At 42.0% G+C, this 26,401-nt stretch overlaps 2 protein-coding genes across 8 annotated transcripts; both read left to right on the top strand.

The window, feature by feature from the left end:
• Positions 1–838: 838 nt before the first annotated feature.
• Positions 839–12,910, top strand: LOC103647957 (importin-11). Of its 4 annotated transcripts, none has more exons than XM_035965527.1 (24): positions 839–1,239; positions 1,385–1,494; positions 1,952–2,024; positions 2,122–2,183; positions 2,277–2,418; positions 3,481–3,699; positions 3,798–3,864; positions 4,939–5,341; positions 5,694–5,841; positions 5,920–6,080; positions 6,327–6,426; positions 6,549–6,623; positions 6,714–6,848; positions 7,361–7,453; positions 8,355–8,537; positions 8,621–8,725; positions 9,897–10,055; positions 11,158–11,202; positions 11,313–11,534; positions 11,763–11,869; positions 11,961–12,017; positions 12,094–12,178; positions 12,279–12,505; positions 12,581–12,910. In XM_035965527.1, the coding sequence occupies exons 1-23, from the start codon at positions 1,099–1,101 to the stop codon at positions 12,441–12,443; spliced, it is 3,057 nt and encodes a 1,018-aa protein (XP_035821420.1). In that variant the 5' UTR covers positions 839–1,098; the 3' UTR covers positions 12,444–12,505; positions 12,581–12,910. The 4 variants fall into 4 exon arrangements, with proteins under 4 accessions (XP_035821420.1, XP_008670688.1, XP_035821422.1 ...); XM_008672466.3 differs by having other exon boundaries at positions 12,279–12,500; XM_035965529.1 differs by having other exon boundaries at positions 11,984–12,017; positions 12,279–12,500.
• Positions 12,911–12,994: 84 nt separating this feature from the next.
• On the top strand, positions 12,995–17,562 carry LOC100281543 (uncharacterized). 4 transcript variants are annotated; one of them, XM_020547710.1, is made up of 6 exons: positions 12,995–15,034; positions 15,282–15,381; positions 15,499–15,567; positions 15,663–15,762; positions 15,872–15,976; positions 16,913–17,562. In XM_020547710.1, the coding sequence occupies exon 1, from the start codon at positions 13,322–13,324 to the stop codon at positions 15,011–15,013; it is 1,692 nt and encodes a 563-aa protein (XP_020403299.1). In that variant the 5' UTR covers positions 12,995–13,321; the 3' UTR covers positions 15,014–15,034; positions 15,282–15,381; positions 15,499–15,567; positions 15,663–15,762; positions 15,872–15,976; positions 16,913–17,562. The 4 variants fall into 4 exon arrangements, 3 of the variants coding, with proteins under 3 accessions (XP_020403299.1, XP_035820681.1, NP_001353104.1); XM_035964788.1 differs by having other exon boundaries at positions 15,663–15,743; positions 15,872–16,548; NR_158758.1 differs by having other exon boundaries at positions 13,184–15,034; positions 15,663–15,743; positions 16,913–17,414.
• Positions 17,563–26,401: the final 8,839 nt, after the last annotated feature.

The raw sequence follows: 26,401 nt of genomic DNA on the forward strand, positions 1-26,401 counted from the left end.
AAAAGGGTATTTTCTCAATACCATGTTCTCAACAGTTTAAATTTTTTCTATGATAACCATTGTATATAATATAGTTGGCCAAACATTATTCTGTAGGGTTAATACAAGCTACTTCGTTCTACAAGCTATGGTCATGTGGGGGAGTGGTAGACGAATGTAATTTAATAGGGTGAATGGAGTACGTTTGGTTCATGTTCAAACATACATTTCAGTTACATAATATAAATTTGACGTTTTGTTCTCTTATGTCTTTGTGTGTAGGATGCAAAGATTCTTCGAAGGAACTTTGTAATTGATCTATTAAGTTACGAGGAGAATTCATGCCGCTATGCTATCCCTCCAAACGTACAACAACGACTTATCAGTATCACTAAAAAAGATTAGATTAATGTACGGTTGTCGACATATTTGACTATTATTAGAAATTGTAAGACAAGTTGATTCGTGCAATACCGATGGTGCATCAACAATAGGCGTGTAGAACTACATATTTTCCATGTCTTCTTTTTCTCGTGTATTATTTTCCAAGTCTGAAGAACATCTGCCATGATATACACTTTCTTGTGCAGGCCACTTTTTGTGTGCTTGCAATTGCAACTCTATTGCCTTTTCGTCCTGTGGAGAGGTTAGTCCACCTAATGTTTTCAGGTCCCAGTGAATGCACAGACTGTGAGTTTATTTTCTTTCCTAAACATTATAACACATTTGTAACATTTTTCTATAATATTATAACATATTTGTACATGAGTTATCGTGATATTTTATCTTTTTGTTGTAACGCACGGGCATCCACCTAGTTATAAATTAAGAAATTAAGACCAGGGAGTATAACATTAGAGGAGAGACGGGTAAGGGTAAATAAAAAAAATTAGCGACTTTGTTAGATTGCTTACTGGATTAAAAGTGCTCATGTCTGTAGTCAGGTGAGCACAAGCCATTTTCTTTTTCTACTGCGATGCGAAGCAACACCCTCCGGAAGTCCAGTACCGGACATCTTCTTCGATCATCCCGTACCGCCGTCGCCGCCACCACCACTTCCTTCTGTCGCCGCCACCACCCACTGTCTCTCTCCCGCGCCACCGTTTTGGGCGTTGCGAAATGGCGCTCTCCGCCAGCGATGTGCCCACCATGTACACCGTCCTCGTCAATTCGCTCAGCGCCGACGAGGCGGCGCGGCGCCCGGCGGAGGCAGCTCTCGCGCAGTGCGAGACCCGCCCGGGCTTCTGCTCCTGCCTCCTGGTAAGCCATTATGCCTCTCCCCGCACTCTCACATCGCTTCCTGGTTTCTTCTAGGGCTTGGCTTCTTGCCACCGGGTGCCCGATCTACGGGGCGTCTGCTTCAGCACCTACCGACCTATTTATTACCCGGTTTTCTGCTTCGCAGGAGATCATCTCGGCCAGGGGATTGGCTTGTCGGGAGGATGTCCGCCTGCTCGCCACGGTGTATTTTAAGAACAGTATCAACCGCTACTGGCGGCATCGTCGCGATTCGTAGTGAGTCCAGATACCTCTTCTCAATTCTAAGTGACTGATTGATTTCCGCCCTGCCCACCCGCACCCATTGAGAAATGAGAATCATAGTAATATTGTCTGCTGGGAAGCCTTGCAATTCTTTTGGGTGGCGGCATTTTCGATATGGTATCACTTATATGTTTAATCCCATTGCCACTTCTGTTTGAGTCATTGCTAATTCTAGTTTAATAACACATGGAACACTACTAACCGGTCTCCAGAGGACCCCTGAGCTTCAACATTCATATTGATTAGTTCCTGGTCACCTCTTTCTGGAGTAAATAGTTATTCAGATTTGTTGGTAATCCAAATGCTGCACTTTTAACCAAAATTTCTGCTTTGATAATTTGATGTTGCATAGAATATATATACACTTATTCAACTTTATGTTAATAGTTTTTGACATCTCACTTACCAGATTAAATTTTCTCTGGTGCAGTGGAATTAGCAACGAGGAGAAGGACCACCTTCGGAAAAATCTTTTGCTAAACATGCGTGAGGAAAATAGCCAGGTGTGCACTAGATAATATGTATCCAGTTTGAGTCATTGATGGTAGACACATATAATGTTTATTGGTGAAGCTGTATTTTCTTAATGCTGTCATGTAGATTGCACTGCAGCTAGCTGTATTAATCTCCAAGATTGCACGATTGGATTACCCAAAAGAGTGGTATGTATTTGCAGAACAACTTCTATCAGCTATTTTCACATAGTTTGATTTGCGATTCAAGGCTACAATGGTTCCTCACATCTTGTCATTCAGGCCAGAGCTTCTGTCTGTATTGGCACAACAGCTGCAGTCCGCTGACGTTCTTGCTTCACATCGCGTGTTTATGGTCCTGTTTCGAACATTAAAGGAGCTGTCAACTAAACGGCTTGCTGTGGATCAGAAGAACTATGCAGAGGTAATTTCATTTTTATAGAAACCACTTATCCATGTGTGTCCCTACTCAGTCGTGTTTATGTTTTGTTGGTTGATATTTTTGTTTCATTTTTTATTGGTCTGACACTGACTTGCTAATAGCTTGTTGCCGTGCCCCATAATGCATGAGACACAACATAGCAAACACATATTTTTTCTGTTTTTTCTTATTTGATCACATCAAGGCTTATTAAGGGGTTCACAGGTGGATTGCCATAACATGAGCTTTTCACTATTGTCAAGTTATTATTGAATTGATCGAGAAACATACCTTCCGTATTCCATAGCATCTGCAATTGTGTCACCCTCATGAAACGGTGAATTTGTGTTGCAAGTTTTTTTTATGACATTATTAATTGTAATGAGGTATTTACTTAAAAAGTCAAAAAGATGTTCACAAACTAAGAGCAACCCCAGGAGACTCTCTATATTCTTTCTAATCTATATAAATAGAGATTTTTGTAAAAAAATGCCCTCCAACAACTTATTTAAATGGTTATTTAAATGTAGTCATCTTCTATTCCGGGTTTCTGCGAAAGGGCCTCTAGCGTAATGGTTAAGGCTTCCGAGTAGCACCTACAGTCCTGATTTCGATCCCCATTAGGCGCGAATTTCTGGCTTGGATTAAAAAAATCCCCTCGCTGTGCCCCGGCCGCTCTCGGGTTACGTCATGCGCGCCACCCTCCGGCTAGACCGTTACAGAGTGGGCGGTGATGGCCCGCTAGTGATGGGGGGCTAGGGTTCGGGGATTTTCTCGGCCGGGACCATGTTTCGGTCTCTTAATATAATACCAGGAGGACGGTCTTTCCCTCCCCGATCCAGTTTTTTTTTTAATTCCGGGTTTCTCACTAGCCAAATATAGAAAACGTGAATGACTCTTTATAGTACAAACAATATATAGAAAAGCTGTTGGATATTGATTAGATATAGAAAGTAGTTTTTATGTAAATGACTCTCCAAATGATAATTTAGAGAGTGAAATTTAGAAAGACTCTCGGAGATACTCTAAGCAGCACATTCTTACATATCTTGTTTTATTTTGTAGATCACTGGCCATTTGTTTGAGTATACCTGGAACCTTTGGAAGAGTGATGTGCAGACTATATTGCAGAATCTTTCTATGCTCTCACAGCGGAATGACATAGATTCCGTTTTTGAGCAATCCAATGACCTTGCTTTGATTTGCGACCGGTGGTTGCTCTGCCTAATGATTGTCCGGCTACTAATTTTTTCAGGTTATGCTAGTGATTCAAGAACTGCACAGGTAATCATATTATCTTCTTTGTCCATAGTCTTGCTGCTACTGAATGTTCATAATCTGTTCCAGAAGCAATATCCGCAGTTACCTGTTTACCTTTGTAGGAGGTCTGGCAGGTCAGGGAAGTTTGTCCAACAGTTTTGACTGCCATTAAATCCCTTCTTCCATATTGTAAGTTAACATTTTACTTGTACATTGCCTCAAACTCCCTTTTACCTATGTAGTTTCACCTGGGCTATAATTCTAATACCCATAAATTGCTTTGATTATGCTTTGACTTCATAAATTCCTTGGTGTATGTCTTTTGCGGATGATGTAGTGCTAGTTGATGAAAATCGGGCAACATTAAATAAGAAACTAGAGTTGTGGAGGGAGATTCTAGAATCCAAAGTTTTTAGACTCAGTAGAACTAAAACATAATATATGAGATATGATTTTGGCACTACACACGCCGAATGAGATGTTAGTTTGGAAGGTCATGTAGTGTCTAGGAAGGACACCTTTAAGTATTTAGGATTAATGCTAGTGCTACAGAGAGACGAGGATATTGATGAAGATGTTAGCCTTACAATCAAAGTAGGGTGGATGACTCGTCAAGCATCTGGCATTCTATATAGCAAGAGAGTACCGCAGAAGCTAAAAGACAAGTTTTATAGGACATTGATTAGACCTGCTATGTTGCATGGTGCATAATGCTGGTCTACAAAAAGTCGACATGTTGAACAAATAAATGTTGTGGCCATACAAGAAGGGATCGAGTTCGGAATGATGATATACGAGATAGGCTAGGAGTAATACCTTTTGAAGAAAAGCTTGTCCAACATTGGTTGAGATGGTTTGAACATGTTCAACGGAGACCTCTAGAGGCGCCATTGCGTGTGGGATCCTAAGGTGCATTAGTAATGAGAAGAAAGGAAGCGGAAGACCTAAGTTGAGATGGGAAGAGGCAGTAAAAAGAGACTTGAAAGGATGGAATATATCCAAAGATTTAGCCTTGAATAAGAGTGCATGTGAAACAAGTATCCATGTACCTGGACCTTGACTTGTGGATTCTATTGGGTTTTAACTCTAGCCTATCCCAACTTGCTTGGGATAAAAGGTTTTGTTGTTGTATTTAATCTATTACTTCAAAAATGCTGTTGGTTAGAAAACTGAGTGATATTGTAGTTGTGTGTAAATATGCCTCATTAACCTCTTTTCTCAGATCACACAAGTAATTGTCTGTTGTTGTTCTTTACTCTACAGACGACACCTTCAAAGACAAGCATGCTAAACTATGTGACTTTGCAAAAAGGGCATGCACTAAGTTGATGAAAGTCCTCGTTACTCTACAAGGCAGACATCCATATTCTTTTGTTCACGAAACTGTGCTTTCAGCTACAGTAGACTTCTGTTTGAATATGATTACAAATCCTGAACAGACTGGCACAACTTTTGAGGAGTTCCTTATACAAAGCATGGTTTTGGTTAAATCAGTACTGGAGTGCAAAGAATACAGACCAAGTCCCATGGGACGTGTGATCAATGAAAATGAGCCTTTAAGTCTGGAGCAAAGGAAGAAAAACTTCGCAGCAGTGGCTAGTGACATGCTGAAGGTCATTTTGTCTGGTGATCGAGTTGTGCTGCTTTGCAACATTTTAGTAAGGAGGTAGTGTTTTGATTCCTTAGCAATCATATAATGAACCATATTAAGTTTAAGTAAGATAAGAATACATCTTGTGATTCTTATCTGCTGTTAACTGAATAAAATATGCATTAGTACTGAACAAACTGATGAGCACATCATTTGGCCAGCGACCTAGATTGCTGCACCAACTCATGCTTAATGAATCCATCTGTGTCAATTATCAGGACATGCACCATTGAATATTTTGTAATTTTTCTGGTATTCATATCACATCTACAGTTCTAACACATGATTTCCCCCCCATTCGTAGTTTATTTTTGTTTAGGATTTTTCTGGCCTTCAAGTACCTTAGAAGTTTGCAATTATTTTGTAGGTACTTCATTTTCACAGCAAAGGATTTGGAAGAGTGGTCAGAGAATCCTGAGTCCTTCCACCATGAGCAGAATTTGGTTCAGTGGACCGAGAAAAAACGGCCATGTGCTGAAGCCCTCTTCATTGTTATCTTCGAGAAGTACCGAGAGGTGTGAACATTTAAGTTTTCATTGTGGCTGTGAGTATATTCAATGCTCTAATGCTCACATGATCACGTGTCGCTTCAGCTTCTAGCTCCAGTTGTTGTTTCTGTTCTTCGTGAAGCTATGGCTATTTCTCCACCACAAGAAACAGAGGTTACTGCAGGAATGCTTTTAAAGGATGCTTCCTATACAGCTGCCGGGCATGTTTATTATGAACTTTCGAACTATCTCAGTTTTAATGAATGGTAAGTTTGTAACTTCATGAATTCTTAATGAAAATGATACCTGTCTTCGTAGAACCATTTGCAAATGCTCTTACATGTTTTCATGTTAGCATCTTGTGCTGAGCATACTGACTAAGCATTTTTGGGAAGTCGATGATCACTCATACAACAACAACAACAACAAAGCCTTTTAGTCCAAGCAAGTCGATGGCCACTCATGGGTTCTAAATGACTGCATTGCCTTGTGTTTTTCTTTATTTTCTACAGGTTCCATGGATCTCTATCTATTGAAATTTCAAATCATCACCCCAATATGCGTATCATTCGTAGAAAAATCGCATTGCTACTTGGGCATTGGATTTCTGAGGTACGTTTTCTGTAATATGATATGATTTCAGAAAACCATGTATGATATAGTTTAGTTTCTGCATAGCGCCTAGGCTTAGTGGTTTACTATTTCTTTGGGCTCCAACATTTGTTGCTCTGTAGATCAAGGGCGACACTCGGAAATTGGTATACCGCGCTTTGGTTGGGTTGCTGCAGGATAATGATATAGCTGTTAGGGTATGTTCTACCTCTGCAATTCCTTGGCATTATGAGTTTATAGCTGTACCGACTTGTTTTAACTGTTTGTCCATTATGTTCAACTTTCAGCTAGCAGCATGCTCTTCTCTCTGTTATCTTTTCCAAGAATCTTGCTTTTCTGAATTAGATTTGTTTGAGTGTCTTCCTACATGTTGGACAATGAGTTTCAAGTTGATAGAAGATGTACAAGAATTTGATTCAAAGGTTTGCATCTCAAAACCGCAATTCCTATTCTCCTTCTGTTTAACCTGATGCCCCTGTAGGCATTGAAACTTCATATTGTACTATTAGTCAATAACATGCCGAGTAAAAGTTAGTCAGAAAGCAGTGAATGGTTATGTTTGGCAGGATCTAGTTAGTATTGTGTGTTTTTTTTTGCGCAACAACTCTTGTACATCTACATTTTTGAATTTTCAGGTTTGTCCTCTCTCCTAAAACTCTACCTGCGGGGGGTAAGACAGCCTCCGAGCATTATATTAAGAAGACCGTCGAGAAAACCCCCGAATCCCTGGCCCACCCATACAAAGCGGTACTGTAGCCCATGTGAGAACACTACCGCGACCGGAACTGGACCGTAGACCTGTGCTTTGTCGTTGGACAGACGAGGGGATTTTTTAACCACAGCTGAAATTCGCTCCCACGGAAAGTCGAACCTAGGACCTGAGGAGTGCTACTCAGACCACCTAACCAACTCGGCTTTACCTATTTCTTTGTAGGTGCAAGTGTTGAACTTCATTTCAGTTCTTCTTGAACATGCGGGGGACAAGGTTATTCCATTTGCATGTCAGCTATCACAATTTTTTCAGATGGTATGACTCAACTTCCTGCTTGCTGCTTTCTATTCATATGGAATAATAGGTCATAGATTCTTTGTGGGAAAGTTGTGTTTGCATAATGCTTCTTACATATCATCGTTTGCCAAATGTTACACTAGAAAGGTTCAAAGGGAGATAAAACGGCAACTTCCCTGACAATATGCTTTGGTTTTTATGTCACAGTTTCAATATCTATTGCTGACTATCAGAGAAAACACATGAATGTTGCAGCATCATGTTATATAGATTTGCCCTTGATATTATCTGTTATCAAGTACATCAAGGGAGCAAGTATGTGTATGCTCCCTTTTTTCACAAGAAATAGAATCAGAAAATCAAATTTTAGTGAGGGATGGTGCAATGGTATCAAGGGGCTACGTAAAGTTTTGTGAAAGGGACTCAATACGTTGATCATTCTAGTAGCCTGGGAATTTGGAAACATTGGAACTCTTTTGTTTTTGAAGGAGCTAGGCTCTGTGTCCAGGCAGTGCTGCATAAAAGTGGGAGAGGAATGTATCCTTTGGTGCTTTGCTGGAGCCCTGGCTCTCAGCTTACTCCTCTCTAGGTTGTTCTCCCCAGTCCCCAGGCCTTCTGTCCTGATGAGATGTTTTTATAGGCGAGGTTGTATTTTGTTTCAGTGTTATAATAGGTGCTAAAGTAATGTAAGGGGTTGGGTCTTGGAGAGGCCTCTTGATATCTCCTTGCACTATTTTTCTTCTTATAAATGAAATGACATGCAGCTTTCCTGCATTGTTCGAGGAAAAAAAAACTTTGGCGAGGGTAAAAAAGACGTTGTTGAGGCTTTGTGGGACTTCATCAGTTCAATATTCAGCAGTGCTGATGTTCCTTTGTAGCTCAAATTATTTAGTTGCCTAATTTTGCTTTCCCTTTTCAGATATGGAATGAATCTGCGGGTGAAAGCTTGCTACAGATACAATTACTAACAGCACTTAGAACTTTTGTTTCTTCGCTTGGATTCCAGTCACCTCTTTCTTACCACATGCTTATTCCTATACTGCAAAGTGGTATCAATATTGACAGCCCTGATGCTCTTAATCTTCTTGAGGACAGTGTTTTGGTAAGTGGTTCTTAGTCATGTTGGCATAAACACAAGCACATGTGCATGCACAAAATCTCTAATATTCAGAATTCATACTGCAGTTGTGGGAAGCAACCCTTTCAAATGCCCCTTCCATTGTACCTCAACTTCTGGATTTATTCCCTTACCTTGTGGGCATCATGAATAGAAGCTTTGACCATCTGGAGGTTAGAACTTACACCCCTAAAAAAAGAAGAAAGGAAACCTCTCTTTTTGTTCAGATTAAGGATTATATCTTTGCAAGTACTATCTGATTCCAAATTTTACAAGACACTGTGCATATAGACATATAGTTCTATTTAGTGTGATTGGGTCTTTTAGTGTGCATGTGGGCTTTCTGTAAATACTCCCCCTAAATGTTTGTTACTCCTGTCCTAAAATATAAGGTATACAATCATTCAAAATTTGTTCTGAAATATAGGGGGATTCATGTGAAGTAACCCTAAACTTAGTTTTAAATGGCGGCATGCACATACATACCTACCATTAATGTCTATCACCAACCCCATAAGGTTATGTGCGTCATTTTCTTTACCTCATATTGTCCTAGAATTTCTAGGTACATTGTATTTCACGGCGGTGTATGATATTTGTTTTTTTTATGAAACAAAAAGCTGTAAGGGAGACCCCTACAGCACAGATTTATTAAAATCAAGCGAAAACGAGAGTATGATATTTGTTAGTCTACTTTGCGGTTTAGAAAGGTTTGAATTGATATTTTTTCTCATTTGTTTTAATGGTAAACCTGCTGGCAAGTAGATCAGTTACCACCAATTTTACCTTACCATTATGTTCATTTACATAGTGTTCATTAATTTTGGTGCTGTTATATTTACTTATTTGTTGATCTCGGTGTTCTATCATCTGGAGGCCACAAAGTGATCACGCTTCTGCTTATTTTACCAGCTATATGTTGCTGTTAGCTTAGTTTTTTGTTTGTTTGTTTTTTTACCTCATATATTTCCATGAAAGGACCAACCGAGTTTTGGCACAAGACCAGCTGTTGCTGCAAATTGAGCGATATGTAGTTTTAGATTGCTCTTATTTGTATTTGCGCTATATTTGAGTTTATAAGTTTATTTTATTCAGTGTTAGCCTAGACATTTAAACAGGCTAACGGTCACCTTCCCGTTTAGCTATTTATTCGGGCTAAACAGCCATTTAAACGGACTAAACGGCATAAATGGCTGATTAAACGGGCACGATAGGCCACGGTGCAGCATTTACACGGCGTGTACATGGGCTAAACGGCCGTGTATGTGAACAGTGATTATTACATGCACGTCTCCAGATTTGGAGATATTTATTTGCTTTGGCTCAAATTTAATTATTTTGCAGGTCACAATGAAAATAATTGAGGATTACATTATTTTTGGCGGTTCAGAATTTTTGAAAAGCCATGGTGCAAGCCTAGCTAACATCATTGATACTATTGTTGGAAATGTCAATGATAAAGGACTTCTCACTGCACTTCCTATTGTTGATCTTCTTATTCAGGTTACAATACTTTGTCCTAGTGAAGAGCTCTGCTTTCCTGTGTAACTTCTGGTGATGTTGCTTACTTTGACTTTGTTGGCGCAAGTTGATGCGAGGGAACCTAGTTTTTCGCTATGCTAAATTTACGGTAATCACAATTTCATAGGTTAGAACTACAAGGAAACTGTTGTCCTGAATACACAGTGCTGTTAAGGAGCCTTGTGCTGTGAAGATTTTCTATTCATTGCTTTTTAGTTTTTATCTGCATATCAGGTCATAAGAGCATCTCCAATAGTTCTCGAAAAATTAATCGGAAAATCTGTGAGTTTTCGGAGTGGCTAAAAAGGTTGAGCACATTTGTTGGGTTCCTTAAGGCTGTCTCCAGCAGCTTACTCATCTAATCTCCTATCTCATCTCCTATTTTAAACTTCACTCTGTGAACAGTACAATCTCCTATCTCATCTCCTATTTTAAACTTCACTCTGTGAACAGTACAATCTGCAATACAAAACAATGCTTTGTATGACCATATGCACGATCTGCTAGGATAGCCTAATAGTTTTCAAAACCTCACTCCTAAAATATAGAAGACAAGCGTCAGGAACCGCAGACTATTTCTAAATCACCCGAACCACTTTTATACTTAGTTTCTCTCAGTACATATGCAGTATGAACCCTGTTCTACTTTTTATTCTTCCCACATCCTACCTCTAGATCGGCATTTGTAGATATGTGCACGTATATTTCCCAAATGCGGAAAGATTGGGTGTAGTTATTGGAGAGCAGTTTTTTTTTCAATCTTGCTAAAAAATCTGGATTGGGAGTGGGTGTTGTAACCTTTTGGAAATGCTCTAAGGTCCTGTTGTTGAATTGTCTAGACATATATATCTTCTTTTTTTTAAAAAAAACTTGTTGCATGAGATCTAAAATGAAGGACATGCCTAGATTAGTGGTGACTGGTGAGAAGCCTTTCCACTGAGCCAAAGTTCCTAGATTCAATGCAGCCTCTGCGAAAATGCAGGGATAAGGCTTGCCTCAAATATTACTTCCCCAGACCTCTCATGTGGGAGCCGCCGGGTCTGTTCTAGAGATCTAAGATTCTAATTTGAGCTTCTTGGTGCAGATATTTCCTCTGGAAGCTCCACCATTGATATCCAGTGCTCTTCAGGTACTATAAACTTGGTCATGTGTCTGGAATGCTCAAATGACCCTCTATTTTTTATTACATTATTTTTCCATTTCCATTAATCTAACTTGTGCATTCATGACAACTTCTAGAAACTTACCTTCATTTCGTTGAGTCAAGATGATGGCCAAAACCCGTCTAGGACAACTGTCCGAGCATCCTCTGGGGCGATTCTTGCTAGGCTTCTGGTGATGAATACAAACTTTTCGGCACAACTATTATCAGAGCCTGCTCTTTTGGCAAGCATCCAACAAGCAGGGATTTCTGTGAACAATAATCTGCTTTTTTCTTTGGTTGATATGTGGATCGACAAGGTACATTGTTTCTTGCAAATTGAGCATCTCGTTCTAAAGATTGAGATACATGGTTCTAGTAGGCTCTTTTGATCCCGTCATTTGTTATATTTGTAACATAAATTATGTTGTGCATTTGATATATCTAACATGTTATTGTTTCAACACATATATCTTGACCTGGTGATGCTGAAGAGCTCAGTGGTTTTTGTGGTGTACTATTTTAACAAGCACTATGTCATTGGACAGGTAGATGACGCAAATGCTATACAGCAGAAGGAATACGCAATGGCACTTTCTGTAATCCTGACATTACAGGTACCTCAGGTCATTGACAAACTTGATGACATACTGAGGTAAGATGTTTCTTGGGCATTTAACTGAAACTGAAAGTTTGCCTTGTTGGTGGTTGGGTTACGTACCGATGAGTTATATGATTTAATGCAGTGTCTGCACTACTGTCATTATAGGAAGCCGTGAAGTAAAGACTGATGACGATACTAGGTATCCTTTCATCCTTCATTTTAATACGATTAAGGCTCTTTTATTTATTTCTTGTTAAGCCTTTTTTTGTTTGCAGCGGCGATATCACAAGCTCTTCATGGATAGGCAACGATGGTTCAGGTTATTCCAACACTTCAAGCAAAGAGCTGAGAAAGCGCCAGGTATAGCATGCTTTACCTAGCTATTCATTTCCAAATACATGCAGGTCTTCTGTAAGGGCACTGTTTATGATTTTTTGTTGTTGTTGTTGTTGTTGACTAGGTAAAGGATTCAGATCCTATCAAACAAACATCGCTAGAGATGGTGTTAAGAGAGAACTTAAAAGCATGTGCTGTTTTCCATGGGGATGCAGCATTCAACGCTGCCATCGGCAGGATCCATCCATCTTCGTTTGCTCAGCTGCAACAGGCCCTGAATACTGCATAAGAGTGCATAGCTGCTTACTGGATTGTATGGAGCATTACGTGGAGCAGGCATTGCTTTGTGAGGTCATATAGATTGGTGGGTGATAATAGAAACCCACAAAAGACTGCATGCTTAACCTGGTGCTTGCTTCTTTTCAGGTGCTGACAGACAGTTGAATCGCGGTATGACACAGCAGTGCAGTGCAGAGAGAGCATGTCCTGATCTTCCGAAATATAATTGGATTGGATTGGATTACCGCGGTCAATGTGGATGGCCAGAGTTTTTATAGCTGTCCTTCCAACATGACTGACTCGATCTTCTCCCCTCCCCCTTCTCAAATCATGGCCAGGCATCCATCCTAGTTGATTTTTATCCCTTGTTTAGCGAGGTGACGCCGAGATTGTTGTTTGAGAAGGAAATCTGGAATGCAATTTTGTTGTACGTTTTATGTTCCCATTAGGAATAAAAATGTTCTTTACATTCACGTATATCTAGATTCTCAAATATTTGTCGACAAATAAAAAAGATGCATGGTTCGTGGGTCAAGCAAGAGCCTAGTGGCTAGCTAGTGTCGGACGCCGGACCGGATGGCGCACACGCGGAAGGGCAATAATCCAACGGTCAAGATAAAACGCTAAGCCGGGTGCGCTCATCTCCACCACACATCGCACGGCTCCAGTAATAGCCGCCTCCCACCCACACCATTGCTTACCCAAAACCCCCTCCCCCTCCACTCCGTCATCTCACAACCCAAAGAGAAACAGCCAAATCACAGCTCCCACCACGGCGCCGCCACCACCTCCAGCCCCACCGCCACGGCGGCCGGTGCAACCCTTTCCGTCGCACCCATTGCGTGCGCAGCCGCCCTCCTCCCCACCGCTCGGCTCCTGCGCGGGCGAATGGGTTACTCATCCGCCGCCGCCGCCGCCTTCGCCGTCCTTCCCGCCCCCTCCCCATCGTCCTCCGACGACTCCGACGACGCCAATACCCTCCCTACCAACCCCATCGTGGAGCCGGAAGTAGCCTCCCCGCACCAAACTCCGCCTCCAAAGCTGCAGCAGCTGGAGCGCGGCTGCAACTTGGCAATGACGCCGCTGGGGCGCGCCGGGGACGTCGACCAGGTCGTCCACCTCTTCTCCGACCTCATGCTCTCCACCTCAAGCGCCGGCGTCCCGCCCAGCGTGCTCTGCTACAACACGCTCCTCAACGCGCTCGTGGAGGCCGGCCGCGCGGTGGAGGCCCGCAGCGTGTTCGACGGAATGCTCGCGGCGGGCGTGGCGCCCAACGCGTCGTCCTTCAACATCCTCGTCAAGCTGTACGCGTGGCGGACCGCCGACTTCCATCTTGCCTACGACCAGATCCACGCCATGCGGCGCCACGGGTTGCTGCCCGACGTCGGCACCTTCTCCACGCTCGTCACGGGGCTGTGCCGGGCGGGGAAGCTTGACGAGGCCTGGGGCGTGCTCGATTGGATGCTGCAGGAAGGGTGCCGCCCCATGGTGCACACGTACACGCCCATCGTGCAGGGCTATTGTCGTCAGGGCCAGATCGAGGAGGCTACCAACCTGATTGGCTTCATGGAGGATGCCGGTTGTCCTCCCAATGCTGTCACTTACAATGTTCTGATAAGGGCGCTGTGTGACGATGCCAGGTTCGCTGAGGTCGAGCAGGTGTTAGCAGAGATTGAAACTAAGGGCCACGAGCTCAGTACGGTTACCTATAATATATACATGGATGCTCTTGGCAAGAAAGGCATGGCTAAGGAAGCACTCAAGCAGTTTGAGGCCTTGCAATGTAAAGGGCTGCATCCCACAGCTTTTACTTTGAGCATCATTCTAAATTGCCTTTGCTGTACCTCGAGGTTTTCACAAGCCATTTCCATCTTGGAGAGGAGCACAGACTTAAATTTCTGCGCTGCTGTTGTTGCTTACAACACTGTGATGAGCAGACTGTGTGACATGGGCAGATGGCCAGCTGTTCTGGAGCTCTTGGCAGACATGATCAAGAAATGTATCATACCCAACACACGCACGCTCAACATTTTCATTCATAGTCTTTGCATCGCTGATAAGCTTTCTGTAGCTATGAAACTGGTCTGTAATCAAGGGTTTCCTGCAAATGCTGTGACATACAATACACTCATCCATTCGTTTTACTTAAGAGGAGAGGCCTATGAGGCGGACAACATGTTTGCGTACATGACAGAAGTAGCAAATATTGCTCCAGATGAAGTCACCTATACCATAATGGTTGATGGATTATGCAGACAAGGAAAATTTGATAAGGCTACTGATTTTTTTAAGGAGTCTCTGAGGAATAGGCTTAGGCTGTCAAAGGATCTTCTTACTGCCCTTCTAAACGGGCTTGCTCGCAGTGATAGAAACACAAACATCCTTGTTGTATTCCAAGAAATCGAAAGACAGGGCTTTGTCCGTTGTTACTTGATATTTGGTGATACAGTTAGATCAATCTGTCAGGTTGGTTTTCGTCAGCACACAAAGATGTATGGTCTGCCTTTTTTGCTGGAAGGAATGTTGGGACCTGGCAAGGAAGTTTACCCAGCCCATAAGGGCCAAGGAAAGGGAAAATGATCGCAAGAAAGATGGCAACTGGTACACGTCTCTTTCAAATTTGTCGTCAAATACATCTGACTAGTGCTAAGTGCTTCCAGATGGATTAACAGCATTACACATTTCTATCACCAACTCTTAGATTGGAATAGTGATCAGTGGGTGGTCATGATTTTGCCTTCAAAGTGCCTCAATTTTTTTCCCAACATGAAATACTGTGTATATATTCAATTTAATTTGAAATATTGGCTCTATCTAAATGTCAACCTTTTCTTGATTACAATTGCAGATGAACTTCAGTTCGCTCTGAGGTACAGGCAGGAATATACAATTACACTATATTTGTCACAGTATCCAGTAGTGGGAGTTCAGAGGCAAAACGATGAAGAGTAATTCATTTACTATGTTGCTTTAGCTATTACCCAACATAAACACAGCTGCAGTGGCACACTCAAATGATAATAGTCTGGCATTTCACTTACCAGATTAAAATTTCTTCGGTGCAGTGGAATTTGTAATGAGGAGCACCACCTTTGGGATTTTTTTTTGCAAAGCACACACATGGGAATAGCCAGGTATGCACTAGATAATATGCATCCAGTTTGAGTCATATGATGGTAAACACATGATGTGTATTGATGAGACTATTTTCTAAATGCTGTAATTGTAGATTGCACAGCAGGTAGCTGTATTAATCTCTAATATTGCACGCTGGGATTACCCAAAAGAGCGGTATGTGTTTATGATACAGGTATGTATTTATGATACAGGTACTATTAGCTATTTTGCACATCATTCAATTGGTGATTTAAGGCTACAATGTTTCCACGCATCCCGTCTCTCAGACAAGACCTTCTCTCTGTATTTGTTCAACTGCAGTCTGCCAATGTTCTAATTTCCCATCATGTGTTTATGGCCTTGTTTCAAACCCCGAAGTAGGTGGCGATTAAACATTTTGCCATGGCTCTGAAGAATTATGGAGAGGTAATTTCATTCAATTGGAGCCACTTATCCATGTGTGTCCCTACTCAGATGTGCTTGTGTTTTGTCTGTTGATATTTTTGTTTCTTTTTATTTTATTTTGACCTGATTCCATACTGGCTTCTTGTCATGAGGCACCGTCATAGCAAACTCATATTATTTCTGTATTTTTTTTTTATTTGAGCACACTAAAGCATCTCAAGGGATTCACTGGTACAATGTCATAATCGCACCAATGCTAGAGGATTCTCTTTTTTCTAGATGATGGTGCAAAACAATGAAGGCTGTTCCAAAAGAGAAGAAAAGGGCTGAATTCGCTCACCATTCTGGTTGCTTGGGAGTAGTGGAAGCGTAGGAATGCTCGTGTCTTTGATGGTGCTAGTCCTTGTATTCAAAGAGTTTTAGTTGTGTCGGACGGAGTTCCATTCCAACTGACTCTGGAACCAAACACTATCTAAGTTGCAGGTTCAAAGCAGCCTCTCCGCATTTGCGGGGGGAAAGACTTGCCTTCCTCAGACTCCACTAGCCTCCAGCACTAGGACTGTCCTTTATGCTAGTGCCTCAAGAACTGCACAGTTAAGCATATTATAATATTATTATCAATTTTGCTCATAGTCTCATACTCGCGCTGCTACTGAATGTTCATAAGCTGTTCTGGAAGCAAGATTTGCACGTAGCTGTTTTCCTTTTTCAGGGAAGTTTCTCTACCAGTTTTGAGTTCATCTTCCATATTGTAAAGTTGTTTGTTATCTTCTCTTGACATGCGCCTTTTTTCCCTCTAGTTTATACTGGGGGATTAATTATAGTACCCAGAAATTGCTCTGATTATCCTGACTTGTCAAATCTAGGCATCAATGTATTGTGATATCTATTTTTATTGGTTTCTTTGCTATTTGGATTGGCCGTTAATCTTACCCTTTCTATCATTCTATTGTCCAGAAAACTCAGACGAGTCCTTCAAAGACAGGCAAATCGCTAAGTTGATTTAAGCAAGGCAGAAATCCATCCATATTGTTTCGTTCACCAAAGTGTGCTTCCAGCTACAGTTGACTATGGCAGAAGATTATTATAGATCCTGAACGGACTGACTGCTCGAGGAGTTTCAGTACTGGACTGCAGGTCCCACAGAGGGTCAATTTTTAATATACCCTGATGAAAGCTACTGAACCCAGGTCCAATCCACACGCCGGATCGGGCACCAAATCCTTCCAGCTGCCTGGATCAGCGCCTCAGGGGAGAGAGGAAGAAGCTGCAATGGAAGGAAAGGTTTAGCAGAATTGGTATTTAGGGGCTGCACACAGCCAGGTATGTGCGTTGCAGTCGGGCAAGGCTGTTATCGTCTATGTTGTTGTTCTAGTTGCCGGCATAGAATTATACTGCCACGTGATGATGGCTCATTTGGATTATATATGCAAAAGCAAAGTCATTATCTTCCGCCTAATTAAGTTGTTTCTCTCCCAAATCAGACCTTCCATCCAAATATAGCAAACTCGGCTTAATTGAGCAGTCAAATATTCTTTGTCCTCTCCATTCCCTATACATAATTTTGTCTCAGATGCATTGTCTTACGATCTTTTCTTTTGACACCATTTTTCTAGCTACTTTGTATCTCTTGTTATTTGATTGCAAACCATAGATGCATGGTCAATATAGGGCTTTTGCTTTGGATTGAAAGAGTATGCATCGAGTTTCAGTCAGTGCGATTTTCTTTCGAACAAACTAGTAAAGACTTGAACCTTTTCGGATTCACATATAGAACAATTAGACCAACTCCAGCAGTCATGGCTCCGAATCCGTATCCTACGGAGTGCCAGGAGTGGATACGGAGGTGTGGATAGAGGGTGGTTTCCAGCAATGCTCCGTAAAAACGACGATCGTTTATGTTGCCGCGATTCCGCTGAAATGTTGCCCCTGGCCGAAGACAGCGGTCGCCCAAAGTACAACTCCACCGTCGTCAACCTCGTCTCCGGCTCGGCGGCCCGGCGGATTGGATCTCCGCGTCGTCTGCGCCTCGGCCACGGGTATCCTCCGGCGGATTGCAGCTTCGCCTCGTCTCCGGACCTCGACAGCGGCAACTCTCCACCGGATTTTAGCTCCGCGTCGTCTCCGGCTCGGCCGCGCCTACACTCCCGCGCCACAATCTCGTCGGTATGTTGTTGGCCGTGTTCACAAAATCTCCATTTTCTCGGTAGATGCGAGTTCATCGTTGTCCACTGTATGCGCAACATTGAGCGATTTTGTGTTTAGGGTTTAGTACTAAATTCGGAGTTGCCATGTCGACTGTTTGCAAGGGATTTGGCAGATTCATGTCGACTTCTAATTCGGATAGGCACCGATGACATGTCCGACGAATGTACGACGACGAACACATTCTCCATATGCTACATTCGTCCATGGTTGAAGACGAAGATGAGGAGATACATGTACATAGAGGGTCAGTTGTCGGTCGTCGTGTCATAAACCGGGACAGGGAATCCGGTTATGTCAGACTGATGCAAGATTATTTCTCCGACAACCCGGTGTACAATGACGACATATTCAGACGACGGTTTCGGATGACGAAGGCTATGTTCCACAACATATGTCAGGCTCTCGAAGCGGCGAACCCATATTTCAGGCAATCGTGTAATGCTGCCAACGTGCCAGGATTTCACACCATACAGAAGGTAACTGCAGCAATTCGGATGCTAGCGTACGGAGGTCCAGCCGACAGCCTCGACGAGTACTTACGCATGGGCGAAAGTACTATTCTTGAAACAGTTGGCCATTTCACTCGGACAATTGTGCAGTTGTTTGGTAATGAGTTCCTTCGGAAGCCAAACAACCATGACATAGGTGGTCTCCTACAAGTAGCACAGCAAAGAGGTTTCCCTGGGATGCTAGGTAGCATAGATTGCATGCACTGGGAGTGGGAACGTTGCCCCACTGCATGGCAAGGGAGTTATCGTGGCCATTTCAAAAAACCAACACTAACTCTCGAAGCAATAACATCACATGATCTTTGGATATGGCACACATTTTTTGGTTTGCCTGGTTCTTGCAACGACATAAATGTTCTTCACAGATCACCAGTCTTCGATAGCATAGCCACAGGTGATGTTCCTCCTGTTACCTATGAAGTTAACGACACACAATATGATATGCCTTATTACTTGTGTGATGGAATTTACCCTCCTTGGGCAACTTTAATTAGTGGAGTACCATCAGCTGTTAGCAACAAGCAACGACTCTTCACTATGAAACAAGCAGAGTATCGAAAAGACGTCGAGCGTTGCTTCGGCGTTCTTCAAGGTCAGTACGCAATAATTAAAGGTCCTGCACGTTTATGGCATCCGGTAGATTTGAAGTTCATAGTAGACTGTGTTGTCATATTGCATAATATGTCTGTGCAAGTTGAAAGACACCTTCCAAGTCTCGAAGGGGTTGACTACGATGCAGCGACAAGACTTCACATTCCTAATACCAGAGATGTTCCGGAAATTGCACAACTTATTCAAAAACACAACGAGATTAGGTGCAAATTAGCCAATGAAAAATTGAAGAATGATCTAATTGAGCATGTGTGGAACAAGCATGGGAACATGTGAGGCAAGGTATCAATTATGAACTCAGATGGTACCAAATGTTTGTTTGTATTCTAGTCCACTAATAATTTTTGTTGCTTACTTTGCAGATATGTTGTTCGCCAGGTGACTCAACTCAAGGTTCTGCATTAGTAGTTGAATTATGTACTGTGACCAAAACAACCTTTTGTAACAGAGCTATCAAGTGCACTATATTTGAATTATGTACTGTGGCAATCTGCTGTGAGCAAATCAGGCTTTTGTAACAGACTAATCAAGTGCTTTAAAAATATATATATATATATATATATATATATATATATATATATATATATATATATATATATATATATATATATATATATATATATATATATATATATATATATATATGTATATTGTTCAGACAGCTTGTGACATGTGTTTGAAAAGACACAGCTGTCTTGCCAGGTTCATGTCCAACAAACACAGCTGGTCATATTGTAGGTTTCTGGTAAACAAGAGAGACAGCAGACACGCTTAGGTAAAACAGTTTCTGGTAAACAGCAGAGTCAGCTGTCATGCCAGGTTCGACCAAGTCACGGAAACAAAACCATATTCACGAACAACTGAAGCAAACATATAAGTCATATTACTTCGACAACGAAGCAGGCTGTCACACACAACTGAACCAAACATATAAGTCATATTACTTCGACAACGAAGCAGACTGTCACACACAACTGAAGCAAACTCCATAAGTCTTATTACTTCGACAACGTCGCTGAATGTCACACACAACTGAAGCAAACAAAGAAGTCTATGCCAAATTAAAGTCGCTAAAACGCAAATAAATAAGTCTTATTACATCCAGCAGCTCTTTAGCAACACGTCTATCTCTAGATCATTCCTCAGGTGGTGGCAACCTAGACAAAATGGCCTTCTGCATGTACAAGTAGTAATTTCTTGCGTATGGAGCGACCTTGTCCAAATCCATATTCATAATCCGATCATCGCGCTCCTGCTGCTGAAGCTTGAACATGTCCTCAGATAGCTTCATCTTCCTTTCTCTATATTCTTTTAGGTCTTCCCTCTCGGCATTTGTAGATGTAGCAGCTTGTTCTTCAAACTTAGCTCTATCCAGTTGGAATTTTTCGATCATCTCGATGCATGCTGTCGAATTCATGGAAGCGTTACCGCTATGAGCTTTTTTGGTTCGGTCCCTCCCGGGTGGACGGCGAAAGGGATCACTCGGTGAACTGACATTGTCCGTCTCATTGGGAACCACTTTGGCATGAATGACTTCAGCATTGGAAAGCCAAGTTGTCCACTTGACCTCGTTCCGAAGCATGTACCAGCAATGAATGTATCTAAATGGTTTCTTGTGGATGCCTTCGAACATTTGTAGTGCATCTTTGACCTACAGTGTACGAAACAAGTGGGTTACAAATTTGAAGGACACAGTAGGAATAGAGGGCAATAATAAGGAAACGCTTCGAACCTGGTCGTCTTCACTTTTACCACTTTGCTTCAGCCTTAAAACTTTGTCATAAGCAGCACAAAACTTGGAGGTTTCCCGTTGGATGTCACCCCACCTGTGTTCCAATGAATGTTGTGTTCTTGAGTTAGGTGCTTTCGTGTGTTCATTGTAGTACTCACTTATGCGACGCCAATACGACTTCCATGATTGATTAGTTCCAATAGCCGGATCTTTGGAGATGTTTAGGTAGGCCGACACAAGGACCTCATCCTCAGCCTGACTGTAGTTTGCAAGTCTTCTTGTTACTGTCTTCTTAACAATTCTGTTTCGTTGAGTTGGAGGAGTAGTATTGTTTTCAGATGCCTGCAAGTTCACGTCAATGTTGCAAGCGTTCTGGAAGGTTGCATCATCATCAAATTGAGTTAAATCAATTCCTTCGGTGTAAACAAAAGGTTGGTGGCCATGAGAAGGTTCTCCCTCAGTATACTGGTCCATTTTACGACTGCGTTAAAACAAACAGCAAACATATACCAATTTAGTACTGAAGTGTACTAAAGTGATAGTAATAAGAGGCAATGCAGCAGCACTGGAATACTAGTACCGGGAGTTCAGACATCGTTCGACAAATCCAAACATAAACACACACAATTGTACCTACCATTTCGACAACAACATACAACCTTCGACATTACTACATAGTAGATTGTTCATGACCTAACGACTGGTAGTTCTATATATAGTTATTTGTCAAACTCCAGAATCTGCATCAACAACCCCAGGACTGGTTGCTATCATACTCGATTCCGAAATGTTTTTCCAAAATTTCCCTTTGAGATATGTCCTCAGGGCTCGGCAGGGACTCCACCTCAAGTGTTGCATCGATATCATGTTCTAACTAACATTGCTGATGTTCAGCAAGTGCTTCTCTCTTGGTTGTTGCATATTTTTTTATGGACAATGCACACTTCTCAAGCTTGTCGCAAACATCTCCAATCTGAAACAAAGTGGTCTTAAGTGTGTAGACCGACTCAGGTAAAGTAGTTTCGACAACCCCATCAGTTACAAGACTGCGAATGATGTCGACATGTGCCTCAATCACTTGAACTGCAGTCTCGACCATGTCGAGGGGGTCTTTGTCCATTGACTGAAACTGAAAATGACCAATTCAGAATGTGGTCAGTTTTTGTTGGTACGAGTGGACTTTTTTTGTCAACCTCGAATACAACAATGTGCAAAGAGGTTGAACTACCACTATGGACTGTACAAACATGAACAAAGATGCAACGACATCCATGGTAGACAGTACTGGATCAAAAGTATGCACACATAAAACTACCAGCCGATCTGTTTTGGTTTACCAAATTATTTGGACACACCTAGGGTTTCCATGGGGTACATCTACCTACAATAGCGAATCACTGAAGCTGCAACTCTCTGCGCAATATTCGAACCCTATTCAATAAAATCAACAAGACTGCGAAGTACAATCTGTGCAATGAAGTACAGGTTCACGGATCCGGTAGCGGCTTCATACCTTGTGCTTGAAATGTGTTTCGCCGAGGACGAGCACGCGTTGCCGGGAGATGTCGACCGCCACCGACGCTTTTCACCACGCTCCAGCGTCGCAGATGGGGGCGACGTCCTTCGACCTAGGAGACAAACCTCCAAAACTTAGCGCGAGGCCGGCAGCTTGGAGGAAGAAAGTAGATCTGGTGTACCGACGAAGGAAGGAAGAAGCAAACCTGGTTCGGATGACGGTTGGGTTGCGCAGATGAGAGAGAATACGCGAGAAAAGGGAGTGCCAACCCCTGCCCCGTTTTTTCCGTCGCTGTTTACGATACCTGCTGGAGACGTGAACAGTGTGTGGGCGCGTAAATTTGATGGATACACAGCCATATACGGAGGCTGCTGGAGTTGGTCTTAGTACCATGCACGTACGTTACGATTTTGATACCCATAAAAAATAAATTTAATATTAAAGTGAGCATGTGATAGGTAATATGTCAGATATTAAATTAATAAGAACAAATATTATGTCATCTTAGCCAAAAGTGAAAGAAAGACATTAGTTGAAAAAGAGCTTGACCCCTCTTTTTATAACTTACTCGATCTCTCGTCCTTCATCAACTAATGAGGTGGTACCACATGAGAGTGTTGCGCTATGTGTGACTTTCTATCGTGTTGTACTTGAATGGTTTCTTATGGCCTAACTGTGGTGTAACAATCCATTAGTAGGCGAGGAGCGAGACCTATCGTATTAAACTTGCATGGTTTCTCATGACCCGTGACCTGTCTATGGTCTATTAGTAGACGAGGAGCGAGCGAGAGAAATAGACCTATCGTGCTTCACACGTAAACGTACGACACACGAAATTGACACTTTAAAGGAGTAGAGATGAAACATCTAAGAAATGAAGATTCGGCGTTACTCGAACAAAAATGTCATTAACAGAAATGACTGAAAATGTGACAAACAATCTAGTGTTATGACAATTATGGAAAAATATTAGAAGGAGCAAGACAACAACAAATATGTAAAAATCGACTTAGACCGTCTCCAACCATTCTCTCCACTTTTCTGTCCTATTTTTACTTTCTATTATATCCTACTATATGACTACAAAAGATACTTCTCCACATAAAGGACCTCTACAACCATTCATCCTATCCAGGTCTCTCTATATACTATAATTCGATTATTTAATATTTTTCATTAGTTTTTTGAAAGTTTAAAAAAATCATAGACTATTTGTATTACTATAATACACATTATTATCAGGCTATGATACTTAAAAATGATTAATATCGTAAAAAATGAAACAATTAATAATGGGGGAGATTAGAACTCGTCCCATATATGAGGGGGTTTCTTCTCCCTCTATATGTGGGGAGCTTTGGAGGGAGTTATTGGACAACTATTTCACCCAAAAGCACCCATACGTGGAATGTAGGACTGAGTATTCGGTTTTTTTGAAACTTTGGTTCGGTTTTTTGGTTTTAAAAAACTTCGTTTTTTCAAATACTAGGAACCGATCGGTTTTCTAGAAAAATGAAAAACTGATAAATTCGGTTTTAGTTTTTTACTTCACATACTTAAAGTAGCCTAGAGGGGGGGGGTGAATAGGCTACACCTGAAAATTTTCACTAAAAACTTCGAAATAGGTTAAATTAAAGTTGCACAGGTGCAAACCGGTTCAGTCGATTTTAATCACAACTGAACAAGTTTGAACCCGCTCAACTTAAATTTGATAATCTATTGAACAAATGCGAAGTAGTGAAGAATAGCTAAAGATTTGCCCTACACAAGAATTACTTAAATGAATAATATGAATAAACCACCGAATATAAAGCGCTTGACAAGAACACACAAGAACACACGATATAACCCGAGGTTCGGCAACCACCACAAAGGTGTCCTACTCCTCGTTGAGGAACCCACAAAGGGCCGGGTCTTTTCCAACCCTAATCCTCCACAAGCCGACCACAAAGGTCAAGGCAGTCTCTTCTCAAATCTGCTCAAGGAGCGGGTGATACAAACTTCTTGGGGTCGTCCACAAATTTGGAGACTCCCAAGCAACCTCTAACCGTCAAGGAACACGAGGTTCCAAGAGTAACAAATCCGCACACGGTTAAGTTTGCAACGAGCTCAAGAACAAGAGAATGGAAGAATCGAGATGAAATTGACCGCGAGTTCGATCGAGTTCACCTCACACCAAGGGTCCTTCAAATGATTGAAGGAGATGCGATTGCGGGTGTGAAAGGTGAAGTGAATGCTCTTGTTTGAAGGTTGGTCAGCCAAAGATTCGTGGGAGAGACAGAAGTAAATGAGAGAGAGAGAGAGTGAGGGGGTATATAAAGGACCCCCAAAAAGCTGGCAGCCGTTGGGAGAAAATGGGCAAAAACCGGTTGAACCGGTTTTCAAACCGGTTGAACCGGTTTCTACCAGGGGGATCCCGGTCCACTGGGCTACTCAGCCGGACACTGGACCGGTTTCAAAACCGGCTGAGTAGGGACAAAATTCGGGTCAACCGGTTTTTGAAAAATATCTGCTGCGACTTTTCTGACAGCTCTGACTGTCAGACAGGTCAGAGCAGAGGTGGCAGGGTGAACAGTACCGAAACCGGTTGAACCGGTTTCAGGACCGGTTGAACCGGTTTTGGGGGCTGAAACCAAACTTTGAGAATTTTGAAGAGAACAAAAGGGGAGACTTTGTGGGAAGTAAAATTTGTTTTTCTCAAGAGCATTCATGATCTGGGAAAATGATCTCCAAGGAGTTTTCAAAAGATTTTGAACTTGGCTCGTTTCACAACTTACTTAACCGTCGCGGATCCCTCTTAATTGTACGGCGATTTCTATGACTCAAGAATTATAAACTTGGCACCGCCGTTGTTTCATAGCACTTGGAGCACGCCATTTGATGTGGAATTTTAAATCCGCTGTGCTTTATACTTTTATGCTCGTAGGATCTGTGCTTCTCCTGTCTGTAGAAATACTGTGTACATACTAGGAGCAAACTTGTTAGAATCTTAGTTTGTTTTGTCATTAATCACCAAAACCCTCAATTAGGGTTGATTGCACTTACAATCTCCCCCTTTTTGGTGATTGATGCCAAAACAAACTAGAATATAAATAAGAATTAAAAGTTACAAGTACTTGTGAGATAAAATCTTTTGTGTATGTGTAGCTCCCCCTAAATATGTGCATGAGTTTTGCGATATTAACATTGACTTGATATGTCAATTTGCAACATATTTAGAGAGAACAATCACCACCATGCACAAGAAATGATGAGGAATGAAACATAGTTGAATAGAAAGAGTAAAAGCACATTCAAGCTCATTATTGCATAGCATATGATAAGAAAAAGTTCTACAGCTATTACAATAATGAGAGCTCGTCTCATCCCATCATAAAAGTGTTTATGGCATTCAAGCCATGCATGCATCAAATAGTTATTACAGACCAAGTGTTCATTACAAAAATAAAGTACTGAATAATAAACTTTCTCCCCCTTTTTGGCAATAAGAACCAAAAAGAGAGAGAGAGAAGCGCCAATTCAACGATCACCAGTGAGGAGGAGGATGATGAGGAGCGAAGAAGTGTTGCGCTAGATCGGAGGCAAAGTGTTCCTCTCCAGACTGGGCCGGAGGAGGAGCACTGCCAGACGGGTCCTGGGGCGGAGGATAAGAGGACGATTGGCCCGGATCCCCGTGATATGGGGGCGGGACAAACTGCTCCGGATCATCAAAATAAGTTTCTTCTTCTTCTTCGACGTCATCGGCTGTTGAAAAAGGTACCCCATATGCCTGCTGGTACCACTCGTTGACATCTGGAGGAGGAGGGTGGAGAGGTACATCAGGAGAGCGAGGAGCGAAGGGAGTACCCAAAGCGGAAGCTTGACGACGT

The sequence above is a fragment of the Zea mays genome, chromosome 2 (genome assembly GCF_902167145.1).
Source record: "Zea mays cultivar B73 chromosome 2, Zm-B73-REFERENCE-NAM-5.0, whole genome shotgun sequence".
Lineage (NCBI taxonomy): Eukaryota > Viridiplantae > Streptophyta > Magnoliopsida > Poales > Poaceae > Zea > Zea mays.

Coding starts and splice junctions, on each gene's coding strand:
- LOC100281543 (XM_020547710.1), top strand. CDS start 13,322: ATGGGTTACTCATCCGCCGCCGCCGCCGCCTTCGCCGTCCTTCCCGCC.
- LOC103647957 (XM_035965527.1), top strand. CDS start 1,099: ATGGCGCTCTCCGCCAGCGATGTGCCCACCATGTACACCGTCCTCGTC. Junction 6,849..7,360: donor TACAAGAATTTGATTCAAAG/GTTTGCATCTCA, acceptor ATTTCTTTGTAG/GTGCAAGTGTTGAACTTCAT. Junction 12,018..12,093: donor AAGACTGATGACGATACTAG/GTATCCTTTCAT, acceptor TTTTGTTTGCAG/CGGCGATATCACAAGCTCTT.